At 36.8% G+C, this 17,244-nt stretch overlaps 1 protein-coding gene across 1 annotated transcript in view; it reads right to left on the bottom strand.

Moving 5' to 3' along the window:
- Positions 1-17,244, bottom strand: part of NSL1 (NSL1 component of MIS12 kinetochore complex) — a 38,396-nt gene that overhangs the window by 11,935 nt on the left and 9,217 nt on the right. The window contains exon 4 of the mRNA XM_065892484.1: positions 16,965-17,019. Coding sequence (XP_065748556.1) covers positions 16,965-17,019 — 55 coding nt within the window. The remainder of the gene's footprint in view (positions 1-16,964; positions 17,020-17,244) is intronic.

Here is a 17,244-nt window from a genome sequence, read left to right as displayed (position 1 = left end):
AAACACACAAAGATTAAAAAAAAACACAAGGGGGAGGGGAACACACAATTAAATATCACTAAACATGAAATGTCTGTAAATGTATCAAAAAAGCTTTTATCAACATTAACATCTGCTTTGGAAATTTCAAAATATATAAACTTTTCAATCCCTCACTTAAGATTCCTTTTAATGAATTTTTCACTTTTTGTAACTAGTAAGAGCATACAGATACTCCTGATATACACGCATTTGACTTAAGAACGTCTCACATGCAGACGGCTAGTCCCTGCCATGCAGGAGATGGGGATGGGCTTCCTCCAGAAGCGTTCCCAATGGCTCTCTCCATAGCCTCGATGGGAACATCTTCATGGGACCACTGTTCATACTCTTACCACAAACAAAGGTGTTTAGGAATCCCTCCTACTTAAACATCATGTAGTAGAACTAACATGCATCTGAAATGTGATTCTCCTAATGTTTTTCATCATAAATGTGTAGTATTGATATTTCAGCTACCCTGTAGGTTACGTAGATCTTTAAAGGGTAGCCTAGAAACTTATTCATTTATAATACCATTTGTAAATTGTTTTTCAGGGGGGAAATACAATTCAAATTCCAAAGCTCAGATTAAATATGAATGTCTGAAATGTAAGTGGGTGACTACCTGTAAATATTCCGGCAGTGGCTTAAGCAAGTCATTATTAGGAGAGAAGAGGAACAGCCTCTAAGTCCTCAGCTTGTAGGGTCAGCAAAAGAACTGGAACTATCATAAAGTCTACTACAGAGAAACTTAAAATAGCTCCTTGTCATCACTACATGTTTAGAGAAGGACAGGAAATAATTAAAAGGGACTCTCATCGATAAACTTCAAATAACTTTTTAAAAATGATGATATGGAAGCAATGATTAGTTTTACTAATGGGATCACGAAACACTGTTAAGTGACAAATGAAAACTCATCCTATTAGTAGATAGTTAATTAAAAGATTGCTGCAAAGATATTAAAAAGTTTGCTCTTAAAAATGTGGAAGTTACGCACCCTTAAGTACACTGCCTTCCCTAGTCACTTGCTTTCTAAAACATAGGGAAATGAAAAAGTGGAAATGAAAGATTGAGTAATCAACCTTGTTTGGCTTTCAGGTCATTGCACTGACTAAACTAGGAAACATGAAATTCCAAAAGCCTGCACAAATTCAGAAATTCAGCAAAAAAGCATTAACTGAATGCTTCCTTTCTATTTCCACTGTATTTTATGAGCATGTATGAGCAAGCATGCATAACAGAGGATGTCTGGCTTGTACTAGTTTCTAAAGGGGTAACCAAAGGTATGAATAAGAACCATGAATTAAAAAGTACCATCCCTGGTGAAAATGAAACCAAAAACTAAGCAGTGACTTATGACTTTCTGGAAGATAACACTTTGCTACAATTTAAACACATCTGTTTAACACACCTGCTAGGTAGCAGGTATGTAATCCTCTGCAATCGCTCCCACATGCACCTCACCAGCTCCTTCAATACTGAAGAGTTGCATCCGTCTTAAGGTACCACATACTTTCAAACTCCTAGCTTGTGTTACCTGGTCTCAGCCAAGTCTCTAACCTTATCCTGTAATGCTCTTTCCCTCTATTTCTTCCACCACAGCTTCAGTGGTCTCTTGTTCTATACTCAACCTCATTCTTAACTTAGGAACCTTGTTCTAGCTCTTCTCTCTAACTGAAAAGTTCTTCCTCTTGATTGTCACGAGGTAAATTCCTTCTTGTTTCTTCCTCAGAAAAGTGTTTCCCATCACCTAAACACACCACCGTAACACTGATTTTACTTATTTATTTTTCTATTTGTTGATACTTTTCTTCTCCCACTAGAACATAAGCTCCACAGAGCAAGGACCCTGTCTGTCTGTGTTGTTCACCATTACATCCTCCACAGTGAGAACAGTTCTGGCATATAGTAGACATTCAATAAATATGCTGAATGGATGGGTGAATAATAATCAGGCAGTAAGTATTTACTGAGCATGATACTATATCATGCAAACACAAAGTAAAAAGCTCATGAAGCAAATACAATAGTATAATAGTGTTTAATGCAAACACAAAGTAAAAAGCTCATGAAGCTTTCAGTTTTGTGAGAAACCATAAAGTAACACACAAATACATATCGTAACAAATGATATTAAGGAAATAAACAAGGGTTATGATAGAGAACTAGAGAGAGGCTATTTTAGTCAGGGTAGTTAGGGAAGATCCTCTGAGGAGGTAGCGTTTAAATGCTAAAGAAAAATTGAAAAGATGTCAACCTTAGAAGCCCTGGGGAAAATAAACTCATGCACTTATGGTTAATTAATCTACGACAAAGGAGGCAAGAATGTACAATGGATAAAAGACAGTCTCTTCAACAAGTGGTGCTGGGAAAACTGGACAGCTACATGTAAAAGAATGAAATTAGAACATTCTCTAACACCACACACAAAAGCAAACTCAAAATGGATTAAAGACCTAAATGTAAGACTGGATACTATAAAACTCCTAAAGGAAAACATAGGCAGGACACCCTTTAACAAAAATCACAGTAATGTTTTTTTTGGATTTGTCTCCTAGAGTAATGGAAATAAAAACAAAAATAAACAAATGGGACCTAATTAAACTTAAAAGGCTTTGCACATCAAAGGAAACCATCAACAAAACAAAAATACAGCCTATGGAACGAGGAAATACTTGCAAACTATGTGACTGACAGGGGATTAATTTCCAAAAATACACAAACACCTCATACGGCTCAATATCAAAAACAAACAAAATAACACCCAATCAAAATATGAGCCCAGGGACTTCCGTGGTGGGACAGTGGTTAAGAATCCGCCTGCCAATGCAGGGGACACGGGTTCGAGCCCTGGTCCGGGAAGATCCCACATGCTGCGGAGGAACTAAGCCCGTGCACCGCAACTACTAAGCCTGCGCTCTAGAGCCCGTGAGCCACAACTACTGAAGCCCGTGCACTTAGAGCCCGTGCTCTGCAACAAGAGAAGCCACCACGATGAGAAGCCCGCGCACCGCAACAAAGAGTAGCACCCGCTCGCCGCAACTAGAGAAAGCCAGCGAGCAGCAACGAAGACCCAATGCAGCCCAAAATAAATAAACGTATTAAAAAAAAAAATGAGCAGAATACCTAAACAGACATTTCTCCAAAGATGGCATACAGATGGCCAACAGGCACATGAAAAGATGCTCAACATCACTAATTATTTAAGAAATGCAAATCAAAACAATAATGAGGTATCACCTCACACCAGTCAGAATGGCCATCATCAGAAAGTCTACAAATAATAAATGCTGGAGAGGGTGTGGAGAAAAGGGAACCCTCCTACACTGCTGGTGGGAATGTAAATTGGTGAAGCCACTATGGAGAACAGTATGGAGATTTCTTAAACAACTGAAAATAGAGCTACCAGCAATTCCACTCCTGGGCATTTATTTGGAGAAAACTATAATTTGAAAAGACACATGCACCTCAATGTCCATAGCAGCACTATTTATAATAGCCAAGACATGAAAACAACCTAAGTGTCTACTGACAGATAAATGGATAAAGAAGCTGTGGTATATATACACAATGGAATACTACTCAACCATAAAAAGAATGAAATAATGCCATTTGCAGCAACATGGATGGACCTAGAGATTATCATGCTAAGTGAAGTCAGACAGAGAAAGACAAATCTATGATATTGCTTATATGTGGAATCTAAAAAAAATGATACAAATGAATTTCTTTACAAAACAGAAATAGACTCACAGACATAGAAAACGAACTTATGGTTACCAAAGGGGAAAGGATAGGAGGAATAAATCAGGAGTTTGGGATTAAAATATACACACTACTATATATAAAATACATAACCAATAAGGACCTACTGTATAGCACAGGGAACTCTACTCATTATCTTATAATAACCTACAATGGAAAAGAACCTAAAAAGGGATATATATATATATAGAGAGAGAGAGAGAGACCACTTTGCTATACGCCTGAAACTAACACAACATTGTAAATCAACTATATTTCAATAACAATTTAAAAGAAAAAAAGAAGCATTGGGAAGAAGCATATGTGAAAGTGAGGTACTTTCAAAGAACTGAAAGATGGGGTCGAGGGCTACAGCAAAAAGTACCTGAAATGAATTTAGAGGAGCCAGGTCATGTAAAGGAATGCTGACAAGTTTGAAGTCTATTATATTTAAAATTGGAAGATTTTAGGATTTTAAGCAAAGGAATTAAAGTTGATTTGTGTTTTTAAGAGTATCCTAGATTTTTATTCAAGTTGGTCTTGGAAGTTCATAAACTCCCCACCTTTGTCCAAAACACCATCGGATAAATATAGAAAATTAAAAAAAACAAATCCCAAAGCATATGTAAAGTAAACATTTCTTTGAACCAGAAAAAAGCAGACGAGAAAAAGCTGTAAGTCAGGCTGAAGTTGCAGATCCACTGGTAGGCAGACGGTAGGTAGGCAGTAAGTAACCAGGAATTTGCTTCCCACAAGATAAAAGGGGATCAAAGGGCTCCGGAGGGGCAGGAAATGGGGAGAGTCGAGCTCATAATCAAACCAAGGGCTGAAATGGAGTTTTCCTACCCTGAAAAGGAGGCTGGAAAAAAAAACCTGACATTAACCACTGAGAGGAGCTGCAGCATACTTAAAGCTACACTAGAAGGTGATGGGAAGCAGAAAATACCTCAAAGCCCAGGCCTAGATTAAGCTGCCTGCTGACTTAGTGACTAGATCCACTATCTCCAATATTGCAGTGGAACAGGGGCCCCACAGTGTCAATTTAAGATATGGTTCTAGCCTGGGACTGTTCAGGGGCCAGACGGAAGGAAACCACAAAACTACTAGACAGGAAGAGGGGAAAGCAGCAATAAGAAAATAAGCACATGAAAAACTTAGTCAAGAAGCACTTGCTAAGCAAAATTCTTAAATACATGAAGAAATTACAACCATGAAAGACAGCCACTATAACCAATGTCAAGGAGAGGAACTTGCTGCAGATGGAATAAAAATAGAGCAATCTGAAAATGATTTTTAAAGGTTTAGGATCCTCCAATAGCTAAAGGAAATCATAACAGACATTACAGAAAAGAAATACGCTATGAAATAAAAACAAGAATACTACAAAAATAGAAAAAATGATAAAGAAGCAAAGTTGAATGATTAAGCTAAAGATTTTCTAGAAGATGGGAGTCCTCAGATTGAAAGTACACACAGAGATCTGAGTGGAAGATGAGAACAAAAAGGAAGCAAGCAAAACAAACAAAAAATCCACCCAAACCAAAAAAATATGTGTATGATCTATTTAAATAAAATTGTGTGTATATGTACAAAAACATAAAGAAATTACCAATAAGCAGCACAGAGCTGAACTATATGTTACATAGTTGAGTGAAAAAAAATAACGGAATATAATATATTGTATAATACTTATATATAAAAAATAAATAACTCAAAACTCCCTGTGCCTATCTGCCCACATACAAATGCACTGATATAAAGTTCTAAAATTAGACATATCAAACAGTTACAGTAGTTACCTATTTGAAGGTGTGTGGCATCAGATAGACTTGGGAAGACAAGTATGGTGGACTTTCATTTTCTACTATATATACACCACTGACTATTTAAAAGTTTATATTAAGCTTACACTTATTAAGAGAACAAAACAAAAACTAATTATAAAAATATAAAACAGTTTAAAATAATAATATTAGATCTATGGCAGTTGAATTGGAGGATTCTCCCATATATTTAGGTTAGAAGAGTCAGGTGTAGATAATCTGAATACATAAATCAATTTTCTGTAAAATAAATTATGCTCCCCAAATGTCTAGTACATATGTATTTCTATATGATTATATGAGAAGAGAAAAATGGATAAATGGATTCATACCAGATTAATGTTGGACATCTGAAGGAGCAGTAGATGGGAAAGGAGAAAGGAAGCCAAAAACAAAAAATAAAATGCTATCCTTATTTTTTCATTTAAAAGGAACATGTATAATTATGTACTTATTTCATAAATAGTTCCTGAGCATATTATGTCAGATAATGATCTTAGAGCTACGGGATACAAAAGTGGACAAAACAAAGTCCTTGGGGCGGGGGGAAGGGATGAAGACAATAAAATGAACAGAAATTACATAATGTCAGTAAGGAGTGGGGGAAATAAAGCAGGTTAAAGTGATAGAGTATGACCAAGTGGGTCAGTAGGGGATTTGACACAGATTGTCAGGGAAGACCTCTCTGATGAGGTAACACTTTGAACAGACAGCTGAATGAAGTTTCAGATAGGAACGGGAGAGCAGCAAGTGTTAAAGCCTCAGGGCCACTGTGTGTTTGGCACATTCTTGGTGAAACAGAAAGAATGCTAGTGTAGCTGGAGCTCAGTAAACAAAGGTGAGAGTGGTAAGAAACCGGGGTCAGAGATGGAATAAGAGGAGCACTCAGGGACCAGGTCAGAGAGACCAAGGGAAGTATGATGGGGAGCCACTAGAGACTTTTAAGCAGGGGGTGACATAATCTGATTATGCTTTAAAAAGAATCCGCTGTGTGGCAAACTGAAATGCAAGGAGACCAGTGAGGAGACTACTGTAGCAGTCCCACTAGGAGAATACAGTGACAAGGACAACAGCAGTAGAGATGGATTTGGTAGGAAGTAGTTGGATTCAGAATATATTTTCAAGGTAAAGGAAGCAAGATCTTCAGGTAGATTGCAGGTGAAGCCTCAAGCAATATATTATAACACTTGGTCACTGGTTATAAACATGTTAATAGTGATTATCTCTTGAGTACATGATTTTGTGTGATTTACATTTGTTTTTTATGCTTTTAACACTTTTGGAATGTGAATGCATTTATATATAATCAAGAAAAAGCAATAAAGTTGCTTTCAATGTTTAAAAAAAAAAGTGCACCTCAAGCACCATGCTACGTAAATAAAAATAAACATCTAGCCATATTATGGTAAAACTGCAGAACATTAAGAATACAAAAAGAATTCTGAAAAATCAGGAGAGAAAAAATAGATTATCTATAAAAAATGGCAATTAGGGCTTCCCTGGTGGCACAGTGGTTGAGAGTCCGCCTGCCGATGCAGGGGACATGGGTTCGTGTCCCGGTCCAGGAAGATCCCACATGCCGCGGAGCCGCTAGGCCCGTGAGCCATGGCCGCTGGGCCTGCGCGTCCGGAGCCTGTGCTCCGCAACGGGAGAGGCCACAGCAGTGAGAGGCCTGCGTATCACACAAAACAAAACAAAACAAAACAAAACTACAATGAGGTATCACCTCACACCGGTTGTAATGACCATCATCAAAAAATCTACAATAAATGCTGGAGAGGGTATGGAGAAAAGGGAACCCTTTTGCACTGTTGGTGGGAATGTAAATTGATACAGCCACTATGGAGAACAGTACGGAGGTTCCTTAAAAAACTAAAAATAGAACTACCATACGATCCAGCAATCCCACTACTAGGCATATACCCTGAGAAAACCATAATTCAAAAGGACACACAGGGCTTCCCTGGTGGCACAGGATTAAGAATCTACCTGCCAATGCAGGGGACACGGGTTTGAGCCCTGGTCCAAGACACGGAACAACTAAGCCCATGCACCATAAATACTGAGCCTGCACTCTAGAGTCCCTGATCCACAGCTACTGAAGACTGTGTGCCTAGAGCCTGTGCTCCACAACAAGAGGCTACTGCAATGACAAGTCCACACACCACAACAAAGAGTAGCCCTTGCTCACTGCAACTAGAGGAAGCCTGCATGCAGCAACGAAGACCCAACTTAGCCAAAAAAAAAATTTAAGAAAAAAAAGGACACATGTACCCCAATGTTCATTGCAGCACTATTTACAATAGACAGGACACGGAAACAACCTAAATGTCCAACAACAGATGAATGGATAAGGAAGATGTGGTACATATGTACAATGGAATATTACTCAGCCATAAAAAGGAACAAAATTGGGTCATTTGCAGAGATGTGGATGGACCTACAATCTGTCATACAGAGTGGAATAAGCCAGAAAGAAAAAAACAAGTATCACGTATTAATGCATATATGTAGAATCTAGAAAAATGGTACAGATGAACCTATTTGTAGGGCAGGAATAGAGACACAGACGTAGAGAACGGACATGGGGACACAGCGGGGGAAGGAGAGGGTGGGACGAATTGGGAGATTAGGTTTGACATAAATACACTACCATGTGTAAATATACTACCTGCTGTATAGCACCAGGAGCTCAGCTCTGTGTTCTGTGATTACCTAGATGGCGGAGGGCGGGGGGGAAGTGGGGGGAGGGAGGTCCAAGAGGGTGGGGATATAGGTAGACATATAGCTGATTCACTTCACTGTACAGCAGAAACTAGCATAACATTGTAAAGCAATTTTACTCCAATTAAAAAAAAAAAAAAGACAGAAAATAACAAGAGCTGATGAGGATGTGGAGGAACCAGAACTCTCGAACACTGCTGGTGGAAATGTGAAATGGGGCAGCCACTTTGGAAAACAGTTCAACAGTTCCTCTAAACATAGAGTTCCCATATGATCCAGCAATCCCATTCCTAGCTATATATACTCAAGAGAACTGTAAACATATGTCCACACAATAACTTGTACACAAATGTTCATAGCAGAATTATTCATAACAACCAAAAGCAGAAACAACTCAATATATTGATAAATGGATAAATAAAATGTGATATGTCCATAAAATAGAATATTTGGCAAAAAAAAGAAATGAAATACTGATACATGCTACAACATGGACCTCGAAAACATGCTAATCCAAAGAAGCCATTCTTAAAGGATGACATATTACATGATTTAATTTATAAGAAATGTCTAGAATAGTCAAATCTATAGAGATAGAAAGCAGATTAATGGTTGCCTAGGGCCAAGGGACAGGGATGAGAGATTAGGGGGAGAATGTGGGGTTTCTTTTTGAAGTGATGAAAATGTTTAAAAATTAATTATAGTGATGGCTGCATAAAACCCTGTGAATATCGAGTTGCACACTTTAAATGGGTGAACGGGATAGTATATGAATTGTACCTCAATAAAGCCACTAGAAAAAAATAAGTGTCAAAGATAATGATGTAATATATTCCATATGGTAAGTGAAAGTAAATAAAACAAAATTCAAGAGCATGAAATAAAATCTAAGAGTCTACCGCCCACAGACTTTTACTCAAAGTACCTAAGGAACCCATCAACAGAGTAGTAAACCTAGAAGGAAGCCATGACAGAGAGTTTGGAACATTTTGCTATAAATTTAATTAACCACTGAGTGCAAAAAAGTAGCAACTATTGAAGTGTTTTTTAACAAGAGAAGAACTAAAGTTCTAGACACAAACAAGAAGGAAAATTGGGGGAGGGGTGTGCTTATTCAGTGGGTAATGTGTAATAAAGTCCTTTTCTTGCCCAGGAGGGGACTTGAAATACTGAATAACTCCCGACTGTGTTAGATAACTTTAAAATTATAGTATGCTAAAATTTTACAGGTAACACTAAAGGAAAAGAAGCATAGCATATAGCTTCCGAACCAGAAAAAAGGAAAATAAGAGAATAAAGAAAAATCTATCAACATGATAGATGGCAAAAAAGAGGGAAAATAGTAAAACTCCTATATTTGGAAACAAAAAAATATTCAGAGCTGAATTGTGAAAGTTCTACATGTCATGTCTCGAGGATATGGCTAAAGCAGGACTTAGAGATAAATCTAAATGCATCCTTAAACATATTTATTAAAAAATAAGACTGAAGTAAACTTAAGTGTTTAACTCAAGAAGCTAAAAATAACAGAGAAAACTCAAGAAAGCAGGAAGACCACACTAAAGATAAGATCAGAACTCAAGGAACCAGAAAAGTAAAAAAACAATAGAGAAACTCAGCAAAACTAAAAGCTGACTCTCTGCAAAGACCAATAAAAACAAAGAAATCTAGAGCAAGATATCAAGAAAAAAGAGAAAGCAAAAACAAACAACATTAAGAAATAAGCATATGTGGAACAAATTTTTTTAATTACAAGCAACTACTACAAACAGTTTCATACCAACATATTGAACACATGGATGAAACAGACTATTTTCCAAACAAATACTACCAAATTTATTTCAAGAAAAAATTAAAAACCTGAAGAAATCAATAACCATTAAGTATACTAAATCAGTTAAGTCAAACTTACCCCCATACATACCCCAGGCTCACACAGTTTTATACATGAACGTTATCAACTCTTCAAAGAACAAAAAACCTCCAACATTTAGAAACTGTTTTATGAGGGCAGCATAACCTTGATGACAAAACTGGAAAGGGACAGTATGGTTTGTTTTTTTCATTGAAGTTCACCTGCTTTACTATTATATTTTTCCTTATTAGAGTATAATTGCTCCACAATGTTGGGCCAGCTTCCACTGTACAATGAAGTGCATCAGCCATATGCATATCTATATCCCCCCTCTTGAACCTCCCACCCACCCCACCCTCCATCCTGCCCATCTAGGTCGTCACAGAGCACCGAGCTGAGCTTCCTGTGCTTTACAGCATGCTCAGGCAGGCCATCTTTTTTACACATGGTAGTGTATACATGTCACTCCCAATCTCCCAACCCGTCCCACCCTCCCCGCCCCTCCCCACCATGTCCACACATCCATTCTCTACGTCTATGTCTCTATTCCTGCCCATTCAGTATGTTTTAAAACACATGTTTATTTTTTGTGTGACTACAGATGCAAATATACTATAGGTTAACATACTAAATAAAACACAGGTATAGAGTATAAGTAAATTTAATTCAAGTGTATAAAAGAAAAAATATACTAATGAGTGTGGGGTTTTCTCTATGAATGCAAAGATAACCATCAGAAAAATCTGTCACTGTTAACTCACCATATTAACAGTTAGAGACAAAAAAGCATATGATCTAGGGGCACAAGGGAACTTCATGAGTGATGAAAAATTCTATATCTGAATTGTGGTCACAGTTACATAGTTGTATACATTTGTCAAAACTCAAACTGTATGCATAAAATTGATGTATTTTATTATATGTAAATTATACCTCAATAAAGTTGGTCAAACAAGTATATGATCTCAGTTGATGCAAAAGAAGTGTTCAATAAAATTAAACATTTATTCATAATTTTAAAATATCATGGCCACTGGGCTTCCCTGGTGGCAGAGTGGTTAAGAATCCGCCTGCCAATGCAGGGGACATGGGTTCGAGCCCTGGTCTGGGAAGATCCCACATGCCATGGAGCAACTAAGCCCGTGCACCACAACTACTGAGCCTGCACTCTAGAGCCTGTGAGCCACAACCACTGTGCCCGCATGCTGCAACTACTGAAGCCCGCTCACCTAGAGCCCGTGCTCCGCAACAAGAGAAGCCACCGCAATGAGAAGCCCGCGCACTGTAACCAAGAATAGCCCCTGCTCGCCACAATTAGAGAAAGCCCGCGCAGCAACGAAGACCAAACACAGCCAAAAATAAATAAATAAAATAAATTGAAAAATATATATATATCATGGCCACTATCATTACTAGTATTCAGCATTACACTGGAGGTTGTTTTTTTTTTCAGTTTTTGGTTTTTTTTCCTTAAAAATTTTTTTGTTGAAGTATAGTTGATTTATAATGCTGTGTTAGTTTCTGGGGTACTGCAAGCTGATTCAGTTATACATACATATATATATTCTTTTTCATATTCTTTTCCATTAGGGTTTATTATAGGACATTGAATATAGTTCCCTGTGCTATACATTAGGACCTTGTTATTTATCTGTTTTATATGTAGTAGTTTGCATCTGCTAATCCCAAACTCCTGATTTATCCTTCCCGCACCCCCTAAATATTTATAATGGAGGCTCTAATCAATGTAATAATAAGACAAAAATAGAACATGTATAAAGTTAGGAAAAAGATAAAACCTAGCATTACTTGCAAATGATATGATTATCTACATTTTTTAAAATCTAGTTGAAATTAGATAATCCATTAGAACTAACAAGAGTTCAGCAAATAAAAATCGACGGTATTCCTAAACACCAGGAATATTCATTTACAATGTGCAATCCCAAAATATTACTATTTACAATAGCTACAAAAAGGTATCTAGGAACAAATAAAAGATGTGTAAAACCTATGTGGAGAAATTTATAAAATACTGTTTTTTCCTTAAAACCATCTTTATTACATGTCTTTAAACACTTCTCTACATGCATTACAGAATATCTTATCAGATCCAGTCCCTTAAATAACACTGTTTTCAACATAGCAAGCAGGCAGCACTCTTATAAACATCTTTATTACATGTGTTTATAAAACACTATTGGAGGACATTTTGAAAAACCCAAAATGAGATATAATATGTTCACAAATGGGAAGACATATATTGTAAACGTGGCACTTCTCTCCAAATTTATCTATAAATTAAACGCAATCCCAATCAAATCCCAATAAGATTTTTCAAGCAATTTTACAAGTTGATCCTAAAAATTCCTATGGAAGAGTAAAGGGCCAAAAACAGGCAACGAAATTTGGAAGAAATTGCAAGATATCAAGACTTCTTTTAAACTACAGAAACTTAAAAAGTGTGGTAATGGTGCTGAGACAGCCAAGTCAACGAATAACGTTAAGAGAATCCAGAGGAATTCCCTGGTGGTCCAGTGGTTAAGACTCCACATTTTCACTGGCAAGGGCCAGGGTTCAATCCCTGGTCAGGGAACTAAGATCCCACAAGACGCGGGCCCAGAAACAAAAAAAGAAAAAGAGAGACAGAGCCCGGAAACAGACCCCCAAATACATGGAAACTTAGTATATTAGAGAGTGACATTACAAAGCAGTGGAAAAGAGATGGACTATTCAATAAATGATGCTAAGACAACTAGCTACCAGTACAGTAGAAATTAGATCCCTTCCTTATAAATTTTTTTTAAAAATTCGGTTGTATTCAAGACCTAAACATGATAAGTCTATAAATAAAATAACAAAGGATCTTTATGTCATTTAGATAGACACTTAAAGGCACTGAAAGAGCATTTATAATGGAAAAACTCTGGTAAATCCGACTACATTAAAACTTATGTAAACATATATGTCATTATAAAGTTAGAAGACAAGCCAAAAATTTAGAGCAAATATTTACAGTGCTCATAACCTAAATACCCATAATGTGTGTGTGCATGTACATTCATGTGCCTGTGTATATGACTCTTAGAAATGAATAAGGAAAATTCAAATAACCCAACCAAAAAACGGGCAAAGAATATAAATAGGGAATTCAAGGATGCTCAACCTCACTTTAAATACTATCGCATGTCCATCAAATTGGCAGAAAAAAAAAAAATACAGAAAGCCTGACAGTAAGAATTGTTGGCAAAATGTAGAGAAGCAAGAACTTTCAAACATTGCTGGTGGGATGGTAAACTGATACGACTCTTTTGGAGGGGTAGTAAAGCTCATATGTAATAAAGCTGAACAGAGACAAGCCCTGTGGACCTAGAAATTTTGCTTTCAGAAATCTACCCCACAAAATATGTGACATATTTACACTTTACAAGGACACAGGTATAAAAATATTCATTGTAATATTGTTTATAACAGCCAAAAAAAAAAAAAGAAACTAAGTGTCCCTCAGTAGAGGAATGGATTTACAGAGGTGTATTCATACTCAGGAATATTATTTAGATACTAAATGAATAGAGAGATATGTGTGTATAAGATACTGAGGGGGGAAAATAAGTTGCAGAATGATATGACTGGTATGATACAATTTATGTAAAATTTTAAAACAAATGCCATACATTGTTTATAGATACATTGATAAAGTATCAATAAAAGCATAAAAACATGGATAGGAACGGTCCACTAACCTTGAGGATGGTGGTTACTTCTGAAGTAAGAGGGAGTGGAATGGGATGGTGAAGGGTACAAAGAAAGTTTCAACTGTATCCATACCTTTTAATTCCTAAGAAGGTCTGACCCAAGTTTGGCAAATTTGAATAGCCCTTAAAAATAAGTGGTAAATACAAAGATGTTCATTATGTTATACTCCATGTTTTCTATATGTTTGAAATATTTCAAGAATTTTTTAAAAAATCAACTCTGCTTGAGGTGTATGCAGAGGACTGGAAGAGAATAAGAGTGAAACAGAAGACCTTCAGGAAAGCACGTCTACAAATCCTGGCTAGAGTGATGGTGACCTAGATTAGAGGTGACAATAGAGAGGTGAAGAGAAGTGGATGAATGTGAGATTATATTTCAAAGGAATAATTCGTAGGACTTATTGATGGATTGTAGATGAAGAGTTCAGGAGAGGAAAGAATCAAAGTTGACTTCTCACTAAAGCAGTATGTAGGTGAAGGTGCTGTTTACTTGGATGGGGAAAACCGGGAAAGGAATCAGTTGGAGAGCATGAAAGAATCCTGTTTTATGTTTATCTCTTATTTCTACTCAGACATAAGATCTTTACGGGGAGAATCTTTTTTATCTCCATATCCCCCAGAGTTCCTAACATAACTATGTCAAATAATTGTTATATACATTGCTTAAGTAACAGGTTTTGAAAACCAGACAACCTTCTTTAAAAGTGTCAGCTTTCAGGGCTTCCCTGGTGGCGCAGTGGTTGAGAGTCCGCCTGCCGATGCAGGGTACATGGGTTCGTGCCCCGGTCCGAGAAGATCCCACATGCTGCAGAGCGGCTGGGCCCATAAGCCATGGCCGCTGAGCCTGTGCGTCTGGAGCCTGTGCGTCCGGAGCCTGTGCTCCGCAACAGAAGAGGCCACAACAGTGAGAGTCCCGCGTACCGCAAAAAAAAAAAAAGTGTCAGCTTTCAAATAAGCCTGATATCACTTAATATTCTAATAACAAACAAAATTCCAAAAAGTTCTCTAAAAAGTTTTCCCATGTAACTTATTCAGATTTTTAACTTCTACACAAATTTATGCTTTCCACTTTTCTCCTAAGCCATTTTAATTAATTTCATATGATTTTATCAGTTGAATGTATTATAAGCTATGTAGTATTATTAGGTGTACCACTGTAAAAGAGACAGGATTTATTTTATTTTATTTTTTAATAAATTCATTTATTTATTTTTGGCCGCATTGGGTCTTCGTTGTTGTGTGTGGGCTCCTCATTGTGGTGACTTCTCTTGCTGTGGAGCACAGGCTTCAGTAGTTGTGGCATGTGGGCTCAGCAGTTGTGGCACACGGGCTTAGTTGCTCCGCGGCATGTGGGATCTTCCCGGACCAGGGCTCGAACCCATGTCCCCTGCATTGGTAGGCGGATTCTTAACCACTGCACCACCAGGGAAGCCCAGGGATAGGATTTATAATAGGGTTATTATTACATAGCATCTCCTTATAAACTACTACTTATATATTTTAGTTACAGTTTACAGACCCCCTTATCTCATGTGATTCATAACAACCTCAATGAGTAGGCAGGACATTTCTGTAACATTTAGTGACAGAGCTGGAATTCACACCTAAAGCATCAGGCTATGTAGACTTCATCATAAAGAAACTGAGGCTTGAAGTCAAGTGACTTGCCCAAGGACATCCAGCTAATAAAACAATAAGTTAATTTTGCTGTGCTTAAAGAGCTGCTGGTATTCTAAGCTTATAAACATTATGAAAATGTATAATGACAAAAATCTCAAAATTTATCCAAAAGATAGATTCTAATTATTTGCTTAACTGTGAAGTCAGAATCACATGACAAAGAAGATTTTTCCACTAATACTACATAACTGGAATGGTAGGAAGAAAATCACGTAGACTGTCAAAGGATCATTTAAATAAACCTGTTTTCCCTCCTAAGATAAAAAGGTTAACCAAGTTTCTTTGGAGAATTAACTATAGTTAAAAAGTAATACTTGAGTATATTGTGACAACACATTTTTCAATTATTATTTTTTTGTTGTTCAAAACCAAAACAAGTATATGTCAACCACTGCATTTTGGCAACTAATCCTTTTTAGTAAACCATGACAATTAAGTGTTAGGTCCTAGGTCAATTTTTATTATCAAATACAGTGAGTGCTGTGATTTTAACCAATTTCAGAGTATCTTTACTTCCCCCTCTCAGTTTATCTCATTGGCTTGGGACACTTACGAAGGGCAAGGGGACATGTTAGAAAGTAAATCAGAATTCAACAAGGGTGAGGTACTCAAAGCCGTATGTATAGAAATCCCATACAAATAAATGAAGGTCTTAACTGTTTTACTGATATTTCAGAAATGGTACTTTTGAGCACCAAAGGCAAATTTCAGAAGGTCTCAAGAAAACTGCTAGAAATTTTTAAATGTGAGAATAGAGTCATTTAAAAATACATATGATCCACATTTTTAGCAAAGTCAGTTCTATTGCTGGATTTACAAAATTGGTATAAATTTTATTTCTTTGTGATTTAGAGGATGCACCTAAGTGGAAACAGAATTGAGTTCAAAGGCATAACAAGTGTATGTATCTCTTCTTAAGTTCAACATTATATTTTTGTTGGATTTTATTCTGTAAATGATGAGAAACCAGTGATGGTTATCACACTAAGGAGAGACACCATGAGTGTTTTAACAGTATAACTTTGGCTGTAATGCAAAGAATGGATGGTTTAATAGCATTAGAGATGGGAGGGTATTATAACAGAAGTTAGAGATTGACAAGGTGTTATAATAGTCTAGGTCAGGAGAGTGCTTAATAAAAGTCCAGATTCCTGGGTCCTAGCCCTGGAGATTCTGAGTCGGAAGGTTTAGAGCAAGTTCTTATAATCCTAAGTGAAAAAAAGAGTTAAACACTGATGACTGGTAGTGAGTTAGAGCATCAAAGGGAAGATACCCTGATGCTGAAACCTTTAAAAGAGTATCAGGAACTCCTGAAAATTACAAGCTCACGCTTAACTTTTACCATAAACACTGACTCACCTGGATCAGGGTCATGTTTTAGGTCCAATGAATGTACAACAGGGTGGTATTGCTTCTAAACATAAAATAAATTAAAATAGATTTAATTTAACAACTTAGTGCCTCATACAAACATTTTCTTCAGTTTATATAAGCAAATATATTATTAGTCAGTAGTACCGTTCTTTTGCCAAAAAAACAAAAACAAACAAAAAAACCCAAAATTAGATCCTGAAAATCTGTAGGGAAGGGAGGAGAAAAGAAAAGATCAAACTAAGACTGAATTATACCTTTTATAGTA

Source organism: Phocoena phocoena, chromosome 1 (genome assembly GCF_963924675.1).
Source record: "Phocoena phocoena chromosome 1, mPhoPho1.1, whole genome shotgun sequence".
Lineage (NCBI taxonomy): Eukaryota > Metazoa > Chordata > Mammalia > Artiodactyla > Phocoenidae > Phocoena > Phocoena phocoena.
This window is presented reverse-complemented; position numbering and strand designations above follow the sequence as displayed.